The 18,063-nt window shown below is 41.9% G+C and overlaps 1 protein-coding gene across 2 annotated transcripts in view; it reads right to left on the reverse strand.

Annotated features, from left to right (window-relative positions):
• Window positions 1-6,363: 6,363 nt before the first annotated feature.
• BRPF3 (bromodomain and PHD finger containing 3) overlaps window positions 6,364-18,063 on the reverse strand; it is a 211,406-nt gene continuing 199,706 nt past the window's right edge. For both annotated transcript variants that reach the window (XM_075853547.1, XM_075853546.1), the window contains exons 9-14: window positions 14,889-15,182; window positions 11,894-11,978; window positions 10,004-10,080; window positions 9,428-9,522; window positions 9,190-9,347; window positions 6,364-7,156 (exon numbers count right to left, since the gene is read on the reverse strand). In XM_075853547.1, coding sequence (XP_075709662.1) covers window positions 6,970-7,156; window positions 9,190-9,347; window positions 9,428-9,522; window positions 10,004-10,080; window positions 11,894-11,978; window positions 14,889-15,182 — 896 coding nt within the window. In that variant the 3' untranslated portion in view covers window positions 6,364-6,969. The remainder of the gene's footprint in view (window positions 7,157-9,189; window positions 9,348-9,427; window positions 9,523-10,003; window positions 10,081-11,893; window positions 11,979-14,888; window positions 15,183-18,063) is intronic.

Here is an 18,063-nt window from a genome sequence, read left to right on the forward strand (position 1 = left end):
GCGCCTGCAGACTTGATCTTTTCAAGCAGAGGATGTAGAAGCCGTCTCATATAGAGTGTCCGTGGGGAAACATCAGGGTATATAGTAACCGCACATCCTTCCACTGATACCGGACCATATGACCAAGCACCCCGAATAATTGCATCTTTGTCGGTATAGTAGTGTAGGCGACATAGAACGTCATGAGAAGACAGATCGAGAGGACCTGGGCGCGAAACTCTGTGAATACGGTCTAGGTGGAAAGTCGCTTCTGGCGGTCGATTAGTGAGCTTGTTGAATATGATAGAAACTCTAGTCGCCAGCTCGTCTCGGGGGCCGAGGTCTGGAAGGCCCTTCAGACGCACATTGTTTCTGCGTCCTCTGTTCTCCTGATCATCCAACTGAAGCGCCAAGGATTGTAAGTGTGTTCTAGTGTCCGTGGCAACTCTTTCCAATGCAGATACTCTGGAGTCGATAGCAGACACCGTATTTTCAGATGTAAGAGCCCTAGAGTCTATTCTGATCACTTCCTGACGCAGGTCAGTTATCCTGCTGGTGTGCCTGCTCAACCCTGGTCACCAAAGTGTCAAGATCCTGCCGGGTGGGGAGGGCTTGTATCATCTCCCTCAGTAATTGTAGGTCAGCATGTAAGCCCGGTGGCCCAGCCTGTACTTCAGGGGTATATGTGTGTGGTATAAAAACCCCCACTGAGGACATGTTGAGGGGAGAGATCGAGCTTACCACATGCTGGGTGCTGCAGCAGGGAGGCACGGTGTCGGCAGTCGCGACCGCATTTGTTGACTTCCACAAGGGAGCAGGAGAAGAGGGAGCCGTAGTTTCTGTGGCCGGATGTGACGGCAGTGCGTCCGCCATTGTTGCTCGTGGGTCCGCGGCCGTTTGTGAGGAGGAGAGGAAGCGATCCATACTTTTACAGCGGCCAGAGGAGTGAGGTAAGGACCGGGAGGTTCCAGGGCAGGTTCCCCTACGTTTTCCTGGCATCGCCTGCCGGGTTTATCCGGGATAAATGGCTGATATGCAGCTGCTGGTGCGGAGCTCCCCCAGAACGCGTGCTCACGGCTCCATAGCTAAGCCACCATAGCAGGATACTTTAACTTGACTTCTTCAATGTCTTTTCAATGACTACTTGTGTGACGTCACACTGCAGCTGTTGCCACCTTTTTTTTTTTTTTTTTTTTAAATCAAACCAGTTTTTATTGATAGTACAACATACATTATAAATCTCGTGTATATCTAGTCAATTCCAACAATCAATACATTTTCAGTTTTGTACAGAATCTTCAGTTACATTTAACATAACTCACCCTTCCCTGCAACCGAACTCCCCCCCCCCGCAGTATCTCCTTCTTTCCCTGGCTCGTACATTTTCTCTCCCGCATCATACTAATATATTCATAAGCGATCTCCTGATCATGTCCCCTCAATCTGCCTCCTACCTCCCTGCCGTACCATAGTTATGTATCCACCTTCCCCATTGTTTATCATATTTGTGCATTGCCCCACGTTTCAAATATATCCGATGTTCTAACGACACCGTGTGATTAACATATCCTACCAGTTCAGTTACCTCCGGGGGATCCGCGTTCAGCCAATATTTTGCTATCAGCTTCCTAGCGTGGTATAAAACTTTTTTAATAGCCAGTAATTCAGCCCCATTTCCTCCCTCCTCCCCCATACAACCCAACATAAAGATCTTAGGTTCCAACGGGAAATCCCTCCCATATACTCTCGCTACCATGCCTCCAACCTCCTTCCAGTAGTCATTCAGCATCGGACAGTCCCAGAACATATGCTTTATATCTGCCCCATCAAACGAACACCTGGGACACTCCTTCGTTGGCCTAAGCCGCATTTGCCATAACGCCTTAGGTGTCCTATACACCCTATGCAGGAGAAAAAGTTGTGACCGCCTATGTGCTACATTAATGGACAGCATTTTGGGCGATTCGAGTATCTCCTCCCACTCTTCATCTGTTATAGTCCCCACATCTTCTTCCCATTTGCGTCTGATCTCCCCCATCGGATCTCCAAGGAATTTGGAAAGTAATGTACTATATATCACAGAGATAATCCCCTTAGTGTCCTGTGCCCCCAATACCTGTTCCATCGCTCCCATAGTGGAGCAGCTCAAGTCCACCGACCTACTCTGAGCCTGTGCTGCGTGACGCAACTGGAGATACTGATAGAACATCCGATGTGGGAGCCCAAACTCCTCCTGCAATTGTGAGAACAATTTGAGACTTCCTCCCTCATACAACTGGTATACATATCTGACCCCTGCTTGTTCCCATTCCTGGAAGCCAGCCAAGATACTAAATTCCCATAGGTATGGATTGTCCCATAGAGGCATATAGTTGGAGCACCCTGTAACGCCCAATATTTTCTTGCATTCCCACCAGATCCTATGTATCAATAGCAAGGTTGGTTTCCCTTTCGCCTCCCTCCGCAACTTATGAGACTCCATGGCCTCTAGTATATCCGTGCACTGACTCAAATAATACACCAGTTTCCCACTAGAGTCCCACTCTTCCCTATTCTTCCAACCTTTAAAGTGTTGCACTTGGGCTGCTAGATAATATATCCACGCATTTGGAATGGCCAATCCTCCCTGGTCTGTTGGTAATTGTAGTTTTTCCAATTTAATCCTGGGGATCCCCCTTTTCCACACCAAGTCCCTAAACAGATTATGTATTCTCCTGAACCAGTACTTAGGCAACCACACTGGGGCATTATGCACAACATAAAGAACCTGAGGCATCAGAATCATTTTAATCAGGTTTGCTCTTCCTAGCGCTGAAAGTGGTAGTCCTAGCCATATTCTAGTCTTTTCTTTTAGTTTGTCCAGTAATGGTTTTACATTCAGTGCGACAAAATCCTGCACCCTCGCCGAGACCTTAATCCCCAGATATTTAAATTCCTTAACACAAGGTATATCAATTCCCCCCCCCCTGCAGTGGCCCCTCTAATGACTTGAGTGGCAATAATGCAGACTTGCTCCAATTAATTTGCAACCCTGAAAATTTACCAAACCGTTCCAATACGGTCATTATCATAGGCAGTGATCGATCTATCTCTCCCAGGAATAGCAAAATATCATCCGCATATAGTGCAATGCGTTCCTCAAGATCCCTACATCGAAACCCTTCTATACCCGGATGTTGCCTTACTATGTTTGCCAGAGGTTCGATCGCTATAGCGAATAGTAACGGGGAAAGTGGACATCCCTGACGCGTCCCCCTCCCTAATCTGAAAGAGTCTGACATCCTTCCATTGGCTCTGATTCTAGCCACCGGTTCCTTATACAACAATTTTACCCATGTTATAAAATTTCTCCCAAAACCAAACCGCTCCAAAACAGCCCACAGATACCCCCATTCCACGCTGTCAAATGCCTTGGCAGCGTCTAAGGACAGCACTGCTCTACACTGCGTATCTGCAGCATCTGTCTGCAAATTCAAGCATAATCTCCGTATATTAATCGCTGTAGATCTTGATGGCATGAATCCCGACTGATCCGGGCCCACTACTTTAGTTACCACTCTTGTCACCCTGTTAGCCAGAGCCTTTGCCAGAATTTTAACATCAGCGGGCAGCAGGGATATTGGTCTATAGGAATCTGGCTGTGTTCGATCTTTCCCCTCCTTGGGAATGACCACTATTGCTGCTTCGTACATAGTCTGCGGTAATCGCCCCCTGGTAAAACTATCTTGGAACACCTCCAACACCTCTGGCAGAAGCTCCCCCCCATATGTTTTGTACAGCTCAGTGGGTATTCCATCCATCCCTGGAGCCTTTTCATTTGCCATAGAACTCACCGCTTCCTGCAGTTCCTCCAAAGTAATTGGCTCCTCAAGCCACTCTCTCTCCTCCTCCCCCAGAGTAACCCACGTCATTTCCGCCAAATAGTCTGTCAGAAGATCTTCTGGATAATCTACCCTCGTGCGATACAGCTCAGTATAAAAGGACTTCAACACTCCCAGTATATCCCCTGTTTCTCCCACCAGTGTCCCGTCTTTATCCTGCAATTGGTGGATGAACGCACCCTCCCGCTGAGGCCTAGCCATATTTGCCAACAATCTACCCGTCATTTCTCCCTCCTCATAGTATTTTTGTTGCAAAAACAACCTTTTATTAGCTGCTTGTTCCAGCTGATGTTCCTTTAGTAGTTTTTGGGCGACCTTCCACTGGGCCAAAGTTTCTACTGTACTATTAGCAATATGATTCTCCTCAGTTAACGTCACCCTTCCCCTCAGATGTTCTCCCACCGGTCTTGATTTATTCTTTATGATCGTGATCTCCCGAATATACACCCCCCTTATATTTGCTTTCATAGCATCCCATAGGATATCTATAGGAACCGTACCTTTATTAAACTCAAAGTACTCCTGCAGGCTCGTAGTTATTATCTCCTCCCCCACTAGGTGTATCCAGAACGGATTTAGCCTCCAGTGCAGTCAGCCCCCCCCCTCTGTGGGCTGGTTCGGACCTTCAGTATCATCGGGGAGTGATCAGACAATGACCTTGGTAGATATTCCACCCCTTCCACCCCCTCAATCCCTAACCCGTTACTAAACATCAGATCTATTCTGGATAATGACCCATAGGTAGATGACACACAAGAATATTGCGTAGTAGAGGGCCATTTTGCCCGCCAAATATCTGTATACCCAACCTCCGTCATGTATTTCCCAAACCGCGTCAGAGCAGCCTCTCCTACCCCCCCCCCCTTTTTGGAAATTTATCGCACCTTTTATCCATTACGTTGTTGAAATCTCCCATTAGTATAGTCGGAACCATAGGCCAACTCGCTAACCTCTCCAACACTTCTCTTATTGGAACCACAGAGTATGGGGGAGGTACATATAGTACCACAATTATACATTCCCAGTTAAACAGTTTACAATGTACCCCTACATATCTGCCCTCTCCATCTCTAAAGGAAGCCAAACAGCAAAAAGGAACATCCCTATGAACCAGGAGACTAACCCCCCTCGAGTATGTGGAGTGAAAGGAGTGGAAGCTGTGCCTAATCCAAGCCCTATGTGCCTGTTGCACAGTATCAGTGGTAAGATGTGTTTCCTGTAGTCCCATCACTCCAGCAGACTGTCCTTTCAGGAAATCGAATATAGCTCGCCGTTTTGTTGCCTCCCCCATACCTCTCACATTCCATGACAAAAGATTTACCCTACCCCCCATCTAGCCTTTTCTTTTATCGGACAGTGGCAAGATGTTGCCACCTTTAACTTGATTCTGATAACTTGCTGCAGCGTGAGATCACACAACAAAAGCCATTGCAAAAGTTCAGAGACGTGATCTAGCCGTTGTTTATTTAATGCGTTAAAAGTCAAGGTAAAGACGGCTACACCTGTAGTGATCAGTCAAGATAAATTTGACTACATCTGAACTTACCACTCGCGGTGCTGCCATAGCAATGAGTCCCTGATCTTCTGGCTGCTCTGTGTCCAGGCTGCTCCCTGTGATGACATTTCATCTCATGTGACCCCCTACAGCCATGTGATGAAACATCACAACAGGGGGCCTTCTGTACACAGAGCCGCCAGAAGAGTAGGGGTTCGCTGCTGCGGCAACGCTACGAGGCGTGAGCATAGGCATTTTTTTTTCTGGTGGCCTTTTTCCGCAGCTGTCAATCCGGCCGAACATTCGCACCAAATCAAAGCGCCATTTAATGCGAATATTCGGCCAGATTTCCCTGCGTGTTCGGTGTCGCAAACGAAGCAGACTTCTCTGCACTGTAACCAACCCGTGTGAACATAGCCTTAAGGGTACAAAATATCATTTTCCTGCTGACTTTGGACTCGAATTAAGCAAAGTTTCAGGTGAGACAAATTTTCACTTCAATTATGATGAGCACTTTAATTGTGGTAGTTGTGCATTAGGCCAGTTTCACACAGCAGTTTGGTCCGTGATATGCGGATCAGCAGTAATTCCTGGACCGAACACTGTTCAGGGAGGCGGGCCCCTAGCATCATCGGTATCTATGATGCTAGGAGTCCCCGACTCGCTTCCAGAATACTGTTCTGTACTGCAATATGGTTTAGAGTAGAGTACAGGACAATATTCCCGTGGGGAGGCAGGGACTTCTAGCATTATAGATAACTAGCCGGGCTCCCTGAACTGTGTTGAGTCTGGGAAACACTTTCGACATACGGTCCGCTTATCACGGACTGAATACGGCCGAGTGAAACCGGCCTTAACATTAGCTAGCAAATTTATTATCTCAACTCTGATGGAATAACAGTACACAGAAATAAATACTCTGATTCACACACATATTAATTCAATTGAATAAAGTTATTTTTTCCAACTTTATTTTGGATGAAATATTTCATAATATTTATTGAAGCCAGCGATTTATTTATAATATAGCTCTGTGACATAAACAATTCCAATTTAACTCTAAAATTCAAAATCATATTTGTATTAAAATATGAAGTGGGTATTATATTATTTTACAAGCTTAGGGTAAATCATTGTATACTTTGGTAAATTTTTAATTCTGACAACACACCACATAAAAAAAATAAAAAAATGAAAACATTTCTGGCACAAGCAAACCTGCACTACATTACTCTGTTTATGGACATGGGAATGGGGTTTAATATTACATGCTCTAGTTTAGTAATTTGGCACAAAGAACTCATAATGATCACTGTATGAAAGATTTCTTCGTGAACAGTAAGATGGATTAACTTCACATAGAAAGATGTTTTCCAGACTTCTCTATCAGAAAAGATTTGTGTATAAAAACTGGCACAGACAAAAAGGGTAACAGGTGCCTATAGCAACCAATCAGATTCTTTACTTTATTTAACCTGCAATTGAAAACTGATCGCCTTAATCTGACTGGTTACCATTCACTTACCAACCACTTTCTATCAACTGTTTTTTTTTTTACATGAGGCCTTCCATTACTGGAAAGTGTTCAAAACTTTCATTACAGAATCAGTAGAATTAGTATAGGTAGTTTGAGGCTATGAATGGGTGGTAGCCTCTGACCCGGCTTAGATGGGACATGGCACGATCATAAGCCACCTGCACAGACTTGCGGATGCTAGTTTTTCGGCCTTCCAACATTTTCAGCTTGTCTACTGTATCATCAGCTCCCAAAGGAAGAACCTTGTCACTGGGGAGCCATTGCCTGAAAGAAATGTACAAAAAAAATTTAGAAGCTGTATTTTATGATGAAGCCTAATAGTTAGGGATAAAACAGTTTCTAATTGCAGAAACATACACTATGGAAAATAGCATATGAATGAGAAAATCCACACAAAGTCCATGCATCTTCTAACGGTTTCTTGCACGTTTTATAAATTTGATATATACAGTAGGCTTAAAGCTCCAAGTCTGGTAAAATTGTGTATTTACTAAAGAACTCAGTGTATGGCATACTAGGCAAAGAAAATCTACGTAAGAAATATCGATATGCTAAAGACAAAATCAATCATCCAATTCAAAAGACTTTTTTCTTAAGCTAGGGGATAATTAACGTAAATATGATTTCTAGGTTTTTATTTTTTATTTAAACATATAAAAGTATAAAGATTGAGGACAAGGACAGTTTTCGTTTTTTCCTCCCCTCCTTCTAAAAGTATAGCGTCGATATAGTCGTATGAGGGCTTGTTTTTTGCGGGACAAGTTGTAGCTTTTCATGGCACCATTTAATTTAATATTAAATCTACTGGGAAACTGCAAAAAAAAATATTTGTGGGGGGAAATGGGCAAAGAACAGTGATTGCGCCATTTTTGGTGGGTTTCGTTTTTACGGCGTTCATTCTGTGGTAAAAACTACAGTTTCACTTTATTCTATGGGTTAATAAGATAAAATTTATGTGTATTTTTTTCTGTTTTACGACATAAAAATAAAAAACTATTTGTCCAAAAAAAATATATTTTCGGTCGCTATATTGTGTGAGCCATAACTTTGTGTGGGCTTATTTTTTGTGGGGCAAGCTGTATTTTTGATTGGTATCATTTTGTGGTAGATGCGACCTTTTCATCACTTTTTATTCGATTATTTTGGGAGTAAAGGTGACCAACAAAAAGCAATTTTGGTGTTTTTCATTTATGCCGCTCTCCGAGAAGATTAAAAACACTATACTGTAATAATTTGGACTTTTACAGACGCAGCTATATCAGTTATGTTAAATTTAATATTTTAAAAATGGGAAAAGGTTTTTTTTTTTAAATATATATATATATATATATATATATATATATATATATATATATATATATATATATATAAAAAGAAACTTTGCAGCACTCCAACATGAAAAAGGTGGTGGTTTATTTCATCCAAAACAACAGCAACGTTTCAATCCTACAATAGGATCTTTATCAAGCCTTGATAAAGGCTTGATAAAGATCCTATTGTAGGATTGAAACGTTGCTGTTGTTTTGGATGAAATAAACCACCACCTTTTTCATGTTGGAGTGCTGCAAAGTTTCTTTTTCTATATATTATAATACGTCCGAGGATCGGGACGTTTTGCTGGGCACCTGGTCGATTATACTTGTGTGAGTGCTGCTGCCTTCTTGTTTGCTATATATATATATATATATATATATATATATATATATATATATATATATACAGTCCAAAACTAGATGGACACAGCACTCCAATGTTTCCAAGATCAGGCCATGTGCTCATCACCTGGGGATGAATCACTTCCCCAATTTATAATTTATATATATATATATATATATATATATATATATATATATATATATATATATATATATATATATATATAGTATATAAAACTACTGAAAACTTTATTTAATAATTTTTAACTTGTTTCCTTAGTCCCCTTAGGGGATTTGAGCCAGTGATCGTCCTGGCCATTAGCGCAGTTGTCAGCTGTAATACACAGCTGACACCCATAGCATATCGAGCGGGCTCAGCACATGAGCCCACTCCATACTTCAACCCCCACGCCAGGACGTACCGGCACGTCCTGCTGGCTGAAGGGGTTAAAGATATAAAAAAACTAAATATGCAGCATGACAAAAAAAAAAAAAAAAAAAAGAGCCTTCCAGAGACCCCTAGGAAGTAAGGTAGCAATACACTGACATTCTCTTCTCGTCGTTTAAATATTTGGATACACATTTTAATTGGGTCTAATAGTAGAGCAATCACACGATCTTGGAAAATTTTTTATATCTCACCAGGTTCTTTTATTGTCAAAAAATAAAACCAAGAAGAGTTTTTGTCCACCATTTTCCAGCTGTCGATGCTCCCCTAACTTGAGAACATCTAATGGCGGCACAGGAATAGGTATCCCATTGTGAAGTAAGCCCTCCCTAGGCATATTGGGGTCGATAATCTGAAATAATAAAAAGAAAACAGAGTAGTACATCCAGCATTTTAGAAGCTTAGGCGTTCACTACCAGATGTTTCTCTTACCAAAGCAGGATAAGAAGGATATCCGCGGCATTTAGCCCAAACTAACTGAAGAGGCTTAAGTTCTGCACCACTATCAAATGGCATCCGGTGGCTTTCTGTTAAAATAGATGCACAGTTCCAGAAAAGTTCAAAAACGTAAAAAAAAACAAACAACAATTTAAAATAATTATATACCTAAGCTCTGTTTCTAGGTTGCTGCAGTTTCAATAGATAAAGCTTACTCAACGTTGTTATAGTGGAAAATTGTATACAATTTTTTCATCATTTCACAATATACTTTCTGTATCTTTATCAAGATGTCTGCTTGCAGTCAATCAATGGGAACCATTTTAGTTTACTTTCAGTGGGAAAAAAATCTTGGTAGTGTAATAAGCACATAGATGCACAGATAGTACCGTTATCAGAGCACCTGTGTGATCATCTCATGACCATGGACAGATTTTTATCTCCCAATGAAAGGCTGCAAGCAGAGATCTTAAACTGTGAGGAATTGATACAGAAAGTATTTTATAAAATTGTATACCTTTTTACACAATGAATAATGGCTAAAACTGTAATACTCCTTTAATTACTTACCTCGATTGTCATCACCGTTCATAGGCTCAAGCAGAGGTATGTGTGAGAGTGCTGGTTTTCCAAGAGGAGTTAGATTCCTAGAATAACAAACATGGCATTTACTAAAAAAATGAGTTAATGTTACACGTACTAACGTTCTTTTCCACCTTATCTGAAACTGAATTCCAGGTGCAAAATAAATTACAATATTATTGTTTGGACCCTTGGTCATTAACCCGTTGATCTGAAATGGACAGGTAGATTGCCAGAAATTCTAGAATAGATCGAGCATCAGTGGCACTTGCAGGCCTCACTTTCGACTTTATTCGCGGATAAAGTTTAAAGTGGTGCTTGCCATTATTGCCTACATGTCGTCACATCTCGTTCACCCCTTCATCATTCCTTCTCCACTCAGAAAGAACGTCTATTTAAGCTGCAGGATTGCCCATTACAGACATCTGTTCTGGTTTCACGACAACACGGCGCTGGTAGCTGCCCTATGGGGGGCAAGGTGTGTCTGCAATACATTCTGGACCTCCTCCTCCGGTGGGGTCAATCAATGGAGGTGAGGAATGGCATAAACCGGCAACCTGTGCTGCCAATATACATGAGCAGGGGGCACAGCACCTACATGTGGGAGGTGACTGCTAAGAAATACACACAAGAAGGAGGAACCATGGGAGAACCATAGGGGTACTATAATGTCAACTTGTTAGCCAGCCGGGGTTTGGTTAGACACAGATGTGTGGAAGTTGGCACCACTGAAGTTAGTGGGCTTTCATGATTGGAGAAGGGACACTGTAGGAATGATTGAGGGCTTTAGGGTGACACCATCAGAGCCAGTGGTTTTTCAAGGGTGATAATAGTGGGTGGTGGCTTGCCAGTGGCATCAGTGGAGTGGACATTGGCTTGAAAGTAGCATTGTGAGTGGTGGCTTGAGTGTAGCATTAACGGAATGGGTGGGGGCCTCAGGGTGCCATATAGTAAAGTGGTGATGGTCTGAGGGTGACATAGATGCAGGAGGAGGTGTTTTCCTATAATTGGGGTTTAGCAAATATTGGGTGGGCTATTGAGGTTGGCATACCTATGTGGGGTGGGCTTTTAATAGCAGGTGGTTTGTGGGAAGGGCTTTGATGGTGGTAGGTTGGCCTTAACATATGTTTTTGGTTCTGATGTCTGGTGGTTCCTGAATGCTGGCATCAAAAGAATGTGTGTCCCCTAAAGATTGGAGGTCAGAATCAACAGACTATGGTTCCTGTTGATGCGGGTTCAGAGAACTGTGATGTTTGGACGTTGGAACCATAGGATGAGGTCGACTGGGTATGCCCAGGATCGTATATGTGGAAATATTATTGCAGAAGGCACAGTATTAAGGATAGCAGCAGAATGAAACGGTTAGGGTACCAGGATGGGAAGTTTGTGTTAAGTAGGTGGGGTGGATGATGGAAAAGTATGGAACCCTAAAATGTCTGGACAGCAAACGCTGTCAAACGCTGAGGCAAGTTGTGGGTGGAAGAAGTGTTAAAAAGATTGAGAAAGACTTTAATCAGAGAAGATGAGTCGCTGGGTATAATTGTTCTGTATTTTGCCTGTGGCCGCGTTTGATCAGTACTGGATTCTCGTGTATTTTCTGTAGTGCTGAATTTAATTAAAAAATTAACGTCCATTAAGGGACAGTATTGTCATTTAAGACACTAGCAATGTCCCTTATGCATTTTCCCCATGGTCCTGTCACAACTCAGTAACAAGTCGATCTCAAGTCCCTCCCAAATTACAACGGTAAATCACCACCTCTCGAAGGTTGCCTTTCACTGGTTTAGACTAACTACTGATTGGAGAATATGTGGTCAGTTTATATATTTATATTTGTTAATTCAAATACTAGAAAGAAGACAAATAGACATTACCTACCCAGGGAAATAAAAGGTGGATTCTCCAGTACGTTCAGAACTCTTGATAGAACCTGAGCCACTTCCTCCACCTCCATTAGTGACTTCTGTGGCAAAGAATATAGGGAACACTTTAATAATGTGTTATATTTATTTTTAAAAAAACAAACTGTAAAAGGATTATTCTACACAGGCTAATGTTCCTAATTTCATATCTATGCAAAAGATACTGTAGATCGCGAGATCAGCGAAACACAATGACAAAAAGGGCCTTTATTCTAGTCCTATAAAGTACATCACGTTGTGAAAAACATCCAGAAATGACTGAGGAAAACTAAACCTTAACACACGCTAACACTGGTTTTTTTCTACATTACATGCAATAAAAAGGCCTGGGTCCAATAGCACTTTTCTCCTATACGAACTAACTCGTGCCTCCTCCACAGGTACCTTCTTAAATAATTTGCAATCCATGGTTTTATGCAAGGGCTACAAATGCATTGGCAGATTAAGGCTGGGTTCACACGTAGTGTAAATACTGCAGATTTTCTGCAATGAATTTAGTTGTGGAAAATCCGAAGCATAATACAGTAGCAGCAGAGTGGATGAGATATGAAATTCACTTGGTTTTTATTTTTCCAAAGTACAATACAAAAGTATACAACATCCCAATGATAAAGTCTCACAGTATTGTATACAGAACACAGAAAAAGCTTGCACCTTTAGCTATCAGAAACGTGCCTCGGACATTGACATACGGACGTATTAACAGACAAACAAACATAAAAACAGACAGAGTGGTGGTGATAAATACAAGAAATTATACATACGAGATGTCAAAAAGGAACAGGATGATACAGGATACGAAAACCATGTATAAGTTAGCACAGATACATTCACAGAGTGACAGAGTTCTTACGGAGCAGAAGCTGAACATGGGGTAAATCCCTCCGAGTGGATGAGATATGAACAAATCTCATCAACAGGCTCCGTAAATGATAAGTGGAAAAACTGCTCAGAATTGGCTTTGCGGTGCAGTTTTTTTTTTTTTAATCGCATTTTTTGGTGCAGGTTTTCTCCATTGAATTTGATGGTGAGGTAAAACCCACAATAAATAGCAGATGTTGGTATTTTTGCGGCAGAATAGCTGCAATTCCGCCACAAAAATCACAAGTCCGAAAATAAAAAAATCTTATACTGTGGTTCTTTGTCCAGGCCGGCCTCCTGGGATGAGGTTTCATCCTATGTGACTGCCGCTGCAGCCAATCACAGGCTGCAGCAATCACCTGGAATAAAACGTCATCCCAGAAGGACGGCCTGCCAGCAGCCCGGCTAATTCTGTAGTTTCCCACAGAGGACATTCCAGGCGAAAAACACCACCACAATTTGGTGCGGTTTTTCGACCAGGGAGGATGCGCTGTGTGCTTTTACCCTAGAGCGGACAGATGTGTGAATGTAATATGGTCTCCCTTTCTGGTTACACAAATATTTCATTTATATCAGCGGTGACCGCTAAATATCATGTTCTGTAACACATTGGCTGATTAATTTGAAAGTTTGACTTGAGGTGATTAAGAAATCTGAATTTCCTTGCGCAAGTGGTGAAATTCAAAGATTACCAGATTGTAAATTATGGCTACTTCTTCTCTTGTAATATAAAGGACAAGAAAAAAAGTGAGGGTATTATCCATGGCCTCATGTTTCACAATGGAACCAGGTGCCTTTGAATTCAGTTATAACTGTATGCAAATTTAAGAGTTAAAGTTTTGTGGTTCTAACACTTTAGTTAACTGTTCAGGAATGTACTAGGATTCCAGTACAAAGGAATTCCTGAGAGTGATGCTGGCCATACACTCTACATAGCTGAGTGTTTGACCGACAGCTATTCTTCCTGACTCCCCCATATACATTTACGCTCGGCAGAGTATGCATGTGTTCTCAGAAAGAAAGTTGCTGCCAAATAACGAACAAAAGGATCAGGCATGTTAAAATTCAACATGCCTGACCGTTCTCTCCCCTGACATCGATCATCGGGGGAGTTTGGATGCAGTCATACACATTAGATGGTCAGCCGGTCAAGCCGAAATCGGCAAGTTCGGCCGACATACATCTAATTTGTAGGGCTAGCTTAACAGCTCATGGCATGCACACCTGCTGATAGGAGGGATGGGTGGTAGAAATTTTTAAAAACTTGGGGATTTTTCGCTCCCCCAAGGAGAAGGACTCACCTGAACAGATGTCTAGAGACTATACTAATCTCCTTGACTATCCAGCATCATTGAAGCTAGTTGATTGCCTTTCTATACTTAGGCTAAGTTGACACAACAGAAACAAATGTTGCGGATTTCAAGGAAAATCCTACTCGTGGATTTTCTATATAAATTTCCAGTTTCCGTGCCATGGACCCCACGTGTATTATCCCCATTCAATGGAACTAATACTTGTGTAGAAATCTGCCAGTTTTTCAGCGTGGAATTCACATGGAAAATTTCTGTCACATACAGAAATCTATACAGACAAGCGTATTTCCCATTGAAATCAACAGGAGGAGGATTTTGACACAGAATACATGGCAAACTACTTTCCTTTAGACTTATCATTCCTCGTATGTTCTTGTTTTGCATCACTTAAAGTGGTTGTCCCAGAAAACACATGTATCCCTTATCCGCAGGATAGGAGATATATGTGTGATGGCTGGGATTCCGACCGCTGGGACTCCCAGCGATGAGAACTGGGGACCAAAAGTCCCACGAAGTGCTCCATGAGAATAGAGCACTTGTGCGCATGCCTGACCGACTCTCTATTCATTGTTATGGGACATCCAACCCATTGCATAACAGCCACATGGGATTACAGAAATTGATTCTTTGATACCCATACTTTACACAACACAGTCTACATAAGAAAACACACACTTTAACACAACTTTCAATAAAATAGTTTATAACACTGCCACGATTTTTTTTATACATCCCACAATATACGGTACAGTATACTATTGAAAAATTGGATCGCACCTGTAGGTGGATGGAAGGTGGTTTTCTCTTCATCACTTTCATATCCACTCACAGATTGTCGTGTTTTTACAGCTATTGATTTTGTTTCATTCTGGGCTTTTCCCAAAATAACAGAAGTCCTCTTTAATTTCTGAACAGGGGAAGCAAGATCATGAGAGACATTCTTCGCCTGATTACGGACAGGATTCTGTGCTATACGTTGCAGAGAAGGTGGGTGTTCATAAGCTGTGGAATTTTGTATTGGTTGACTTGGATTTGCTGGCTCAAGCATAGGAGGATGCATTGGATTTCCATCTAGAATGATAAAGTTGTACATTACACCTATATTAATATACAGTGAAAACTGTAATGTTGCATAGTGTGACTCCTATAAACAAAGGCAAACGACTAAATTCACGGTTTCTTCGTGTAGTTAGAACCCCATTTGTGTGTAGTGATCTGTTCTAAAACATAACCAACTGCATCATAGAGCAGACATTATTTCCATTGTTCGACTATGGAGCCCAAAACCGATAACAATAAAAAATAGGTTAATGTAGCATATAATATAGACCTGTCTTTTACACTGCTCTGTATAGTGCAGTGTTGTGTAAAATGGGAATCTACATATCAAGCTGAACCATAAACAGTGGATATACTGCTTTTCCATAAATATTAAAGCTGCACTTCTCAAAGCTTGAGGCTCATTTGCTGTAGGGTTGCACGATGCATCGAAACGGTTCAATACCGTGATTTCATGTATTTCATTACTTAGCAGTGCGGCCGCACCGCTTAGTAGTGTAATACATGTATTTAGTTACTTGGACTACAGAAAATATGGCGTGTGCACTGCACAGTGCCCGCCATGTTCTGTCTTCAGTGCGCGACCCGAAACGCTATCTTTAGTGCAGCGCTGGCTATATCACATAATGCTGATCGTGCAGGCACAACAATGTGCCCGCGTGATTCGGAGTGGGGCAACGGCTGTGATACACAGCCGCATCCCGGCTCTAATGGCAGAGATCAGAAAAACCTCTGCTTTCCACCAGTGGCGTAATTGCGACCAGGCCCCGAAGCCAAAGGAGCCCGCGGCACCCTGCACCACATCAATGAAAAGTTACTATAGTAATTGGGGCTTATGTAATAAACTACACGGGCCCCCGTTACTATAGTAATTGACAATACTTACATTCCTCCTTCCGGAGCGCAGCGGCAGTCCGGACGTCACAGTGCTGTGCGTAGCGCATGACGTCACAACGCTATGCGCTGAGCACAACATCCCGATCCTTGAAAGTTTAATGTTACTGTCTGTTGGTGCTGATGGGTCGGGGTCCGACTTCTGGGACCCCCGCCAATCAGCTGTTTTGAAGGGGGTACAGTGCTCGTACGAGCGCTACTTCCCCTTTATTCCGGTCACTTTCTCACACTGAATCACCGATATCCCTGGTGGCCGTGGGTACCGGGGTTATAATGTGGGTTAGTGTTAGCCTCTTCATGTCAAACATTAAGCCCCGCCTTAGTAACGGGTGTGGTTAACCAGCCAGGAGCCATTACTAAGTTGGTAATAAAGTTTAGAAAAAGACATAGGGAAAATATTTTATTGAAATAAAAATCCCACACAATCCTCGTTATCCATTTTATTGGAAATACAAAAAAAGCAGTCATCGAAGTAATCCCCGAATCCGAAGTAATCAAACAACCGAACTTGTAAAAAAACACAAACACACAAAAATAATTAGTAACACATAAAAAAGCAAAACAATTATTATTCTTACTTTTCCTGGGTCCAGCACTGGAGCCGCAATGTCAGCGAGCTGGGCCCTATATCTTTTCCTATCATGTGTAATACTGTCTGCTGAGCCACTGTATCTAATCCTATCCATAGCTATAGGGTTGTAGTGCTATAGATATGCTGTTTCCTATATACACATATACATACACGCACACACATTTTCTTGGGGAAGACATATGTATTGGGGCTATTTCCCCAGACGTTTCAAAATCTTAGTGCCGCCCTTGGCTGCTAGTGCTGCATTGTTGGATCACTTAGGAGACCCAGGGATGCAGCTGAAAGCTGCGGGCCGTCGGCCATGAGAAGTTTGTGGGGGGGGGGCCCATGAGCCTTTAGCTACGCCCCTGCTCTCCACCATTGAAATCTTGAATGCCGCGATCAAAGCATTCAAAGTAAAAATGAGAAGCAGGACCCCCTTTAATCGAGTTACAGGGAATTCCTGTGACGCGATATGGACAGACAGCCCAGTGTCCATTGAAGGACCCCAGGGCTGCCTGACCATATTTCATGTTAGGGCATACTTAGGTATGCTCTAACAACTGCCTGTGTACTATCAGTACACAGGTTAATGTACTGGCATATATGCCAGTACATTAAAGTAAAAAAAATAAAAATCTGGATATAAAAACAAAAAAAAAAAAAACACCCAAAAGAAATTCTGCTTACAATAAATGACCGTTATTAAAAAATAAGTACTAAAACATAAAATATACACATTTGGTATCTTTTTCTTACGACAGTAAGAACCTGCACATCAAATTTAAACTTAATTTATGTCGACAAAACACAAGTTTTATTTCTAACAATCAGTTTTTTCCTTGTAAAAGTAGTAAAACATAAAACTATAAATATGTTATAGCCGTAATCGTGTTGACCTGCAGATTAAAGTTAACATGCTGTTTTTACCGCACGGTGAATGCCGTAAAAACAAAGCCCCCAAAAAAATGGAGAAATCATTTTTTCCCATTCCACCCCATAAAAATGGTTTTGCCAGTTTCACGCTACATTATATGGTACCGTGAAAATCTTCAACTCGTCCCGCAAAAAAAAAGCCCTCATTCGGCTATATCGGCAAAAAATAAAAAAGTTATGGCGTTTGGAAGTTGGGGAGAAAAGCTTCTATCACACTACTGTTAATATACGTTTACCTCTCTTCCGTCAGAGGAAGAGAGGACCGAAAGATCAAACGGAAAGCGACGGTTCTGTTAGAGTTACCATTGATTTCAATGAAAATTCTTTTGTTTCCGTCGCTTTCCGTTTGTCTCCGTTCGCTAGGTTTCTGTTTGTTTTTTCACGAAAAAACAAAAAAATTCTGCAGACTACACTTTTGCTTCCGTCAAAAAAACTGAAATCTAGCCAACGTAGACAAACGGAAAGCAACTGAAACAAAAGAATTACCATTGA

The sequence above is a fragment of the Rhinoderma darwinii genome, chromosome 2 (assembly GCF_050947455.1).
Source record: "Rhinoderma darwinii isolate aRhiDar2 chromosome 2, aRhiDar2.hap1, whole genome shotgun sequence".
Taxonomy (NCBI): Eukaryota; Metazoa; Chordata; class Amphibia; order Anura; family Rhinodermatidae; genus Rhinoderma; species Rhinoderma darwinii.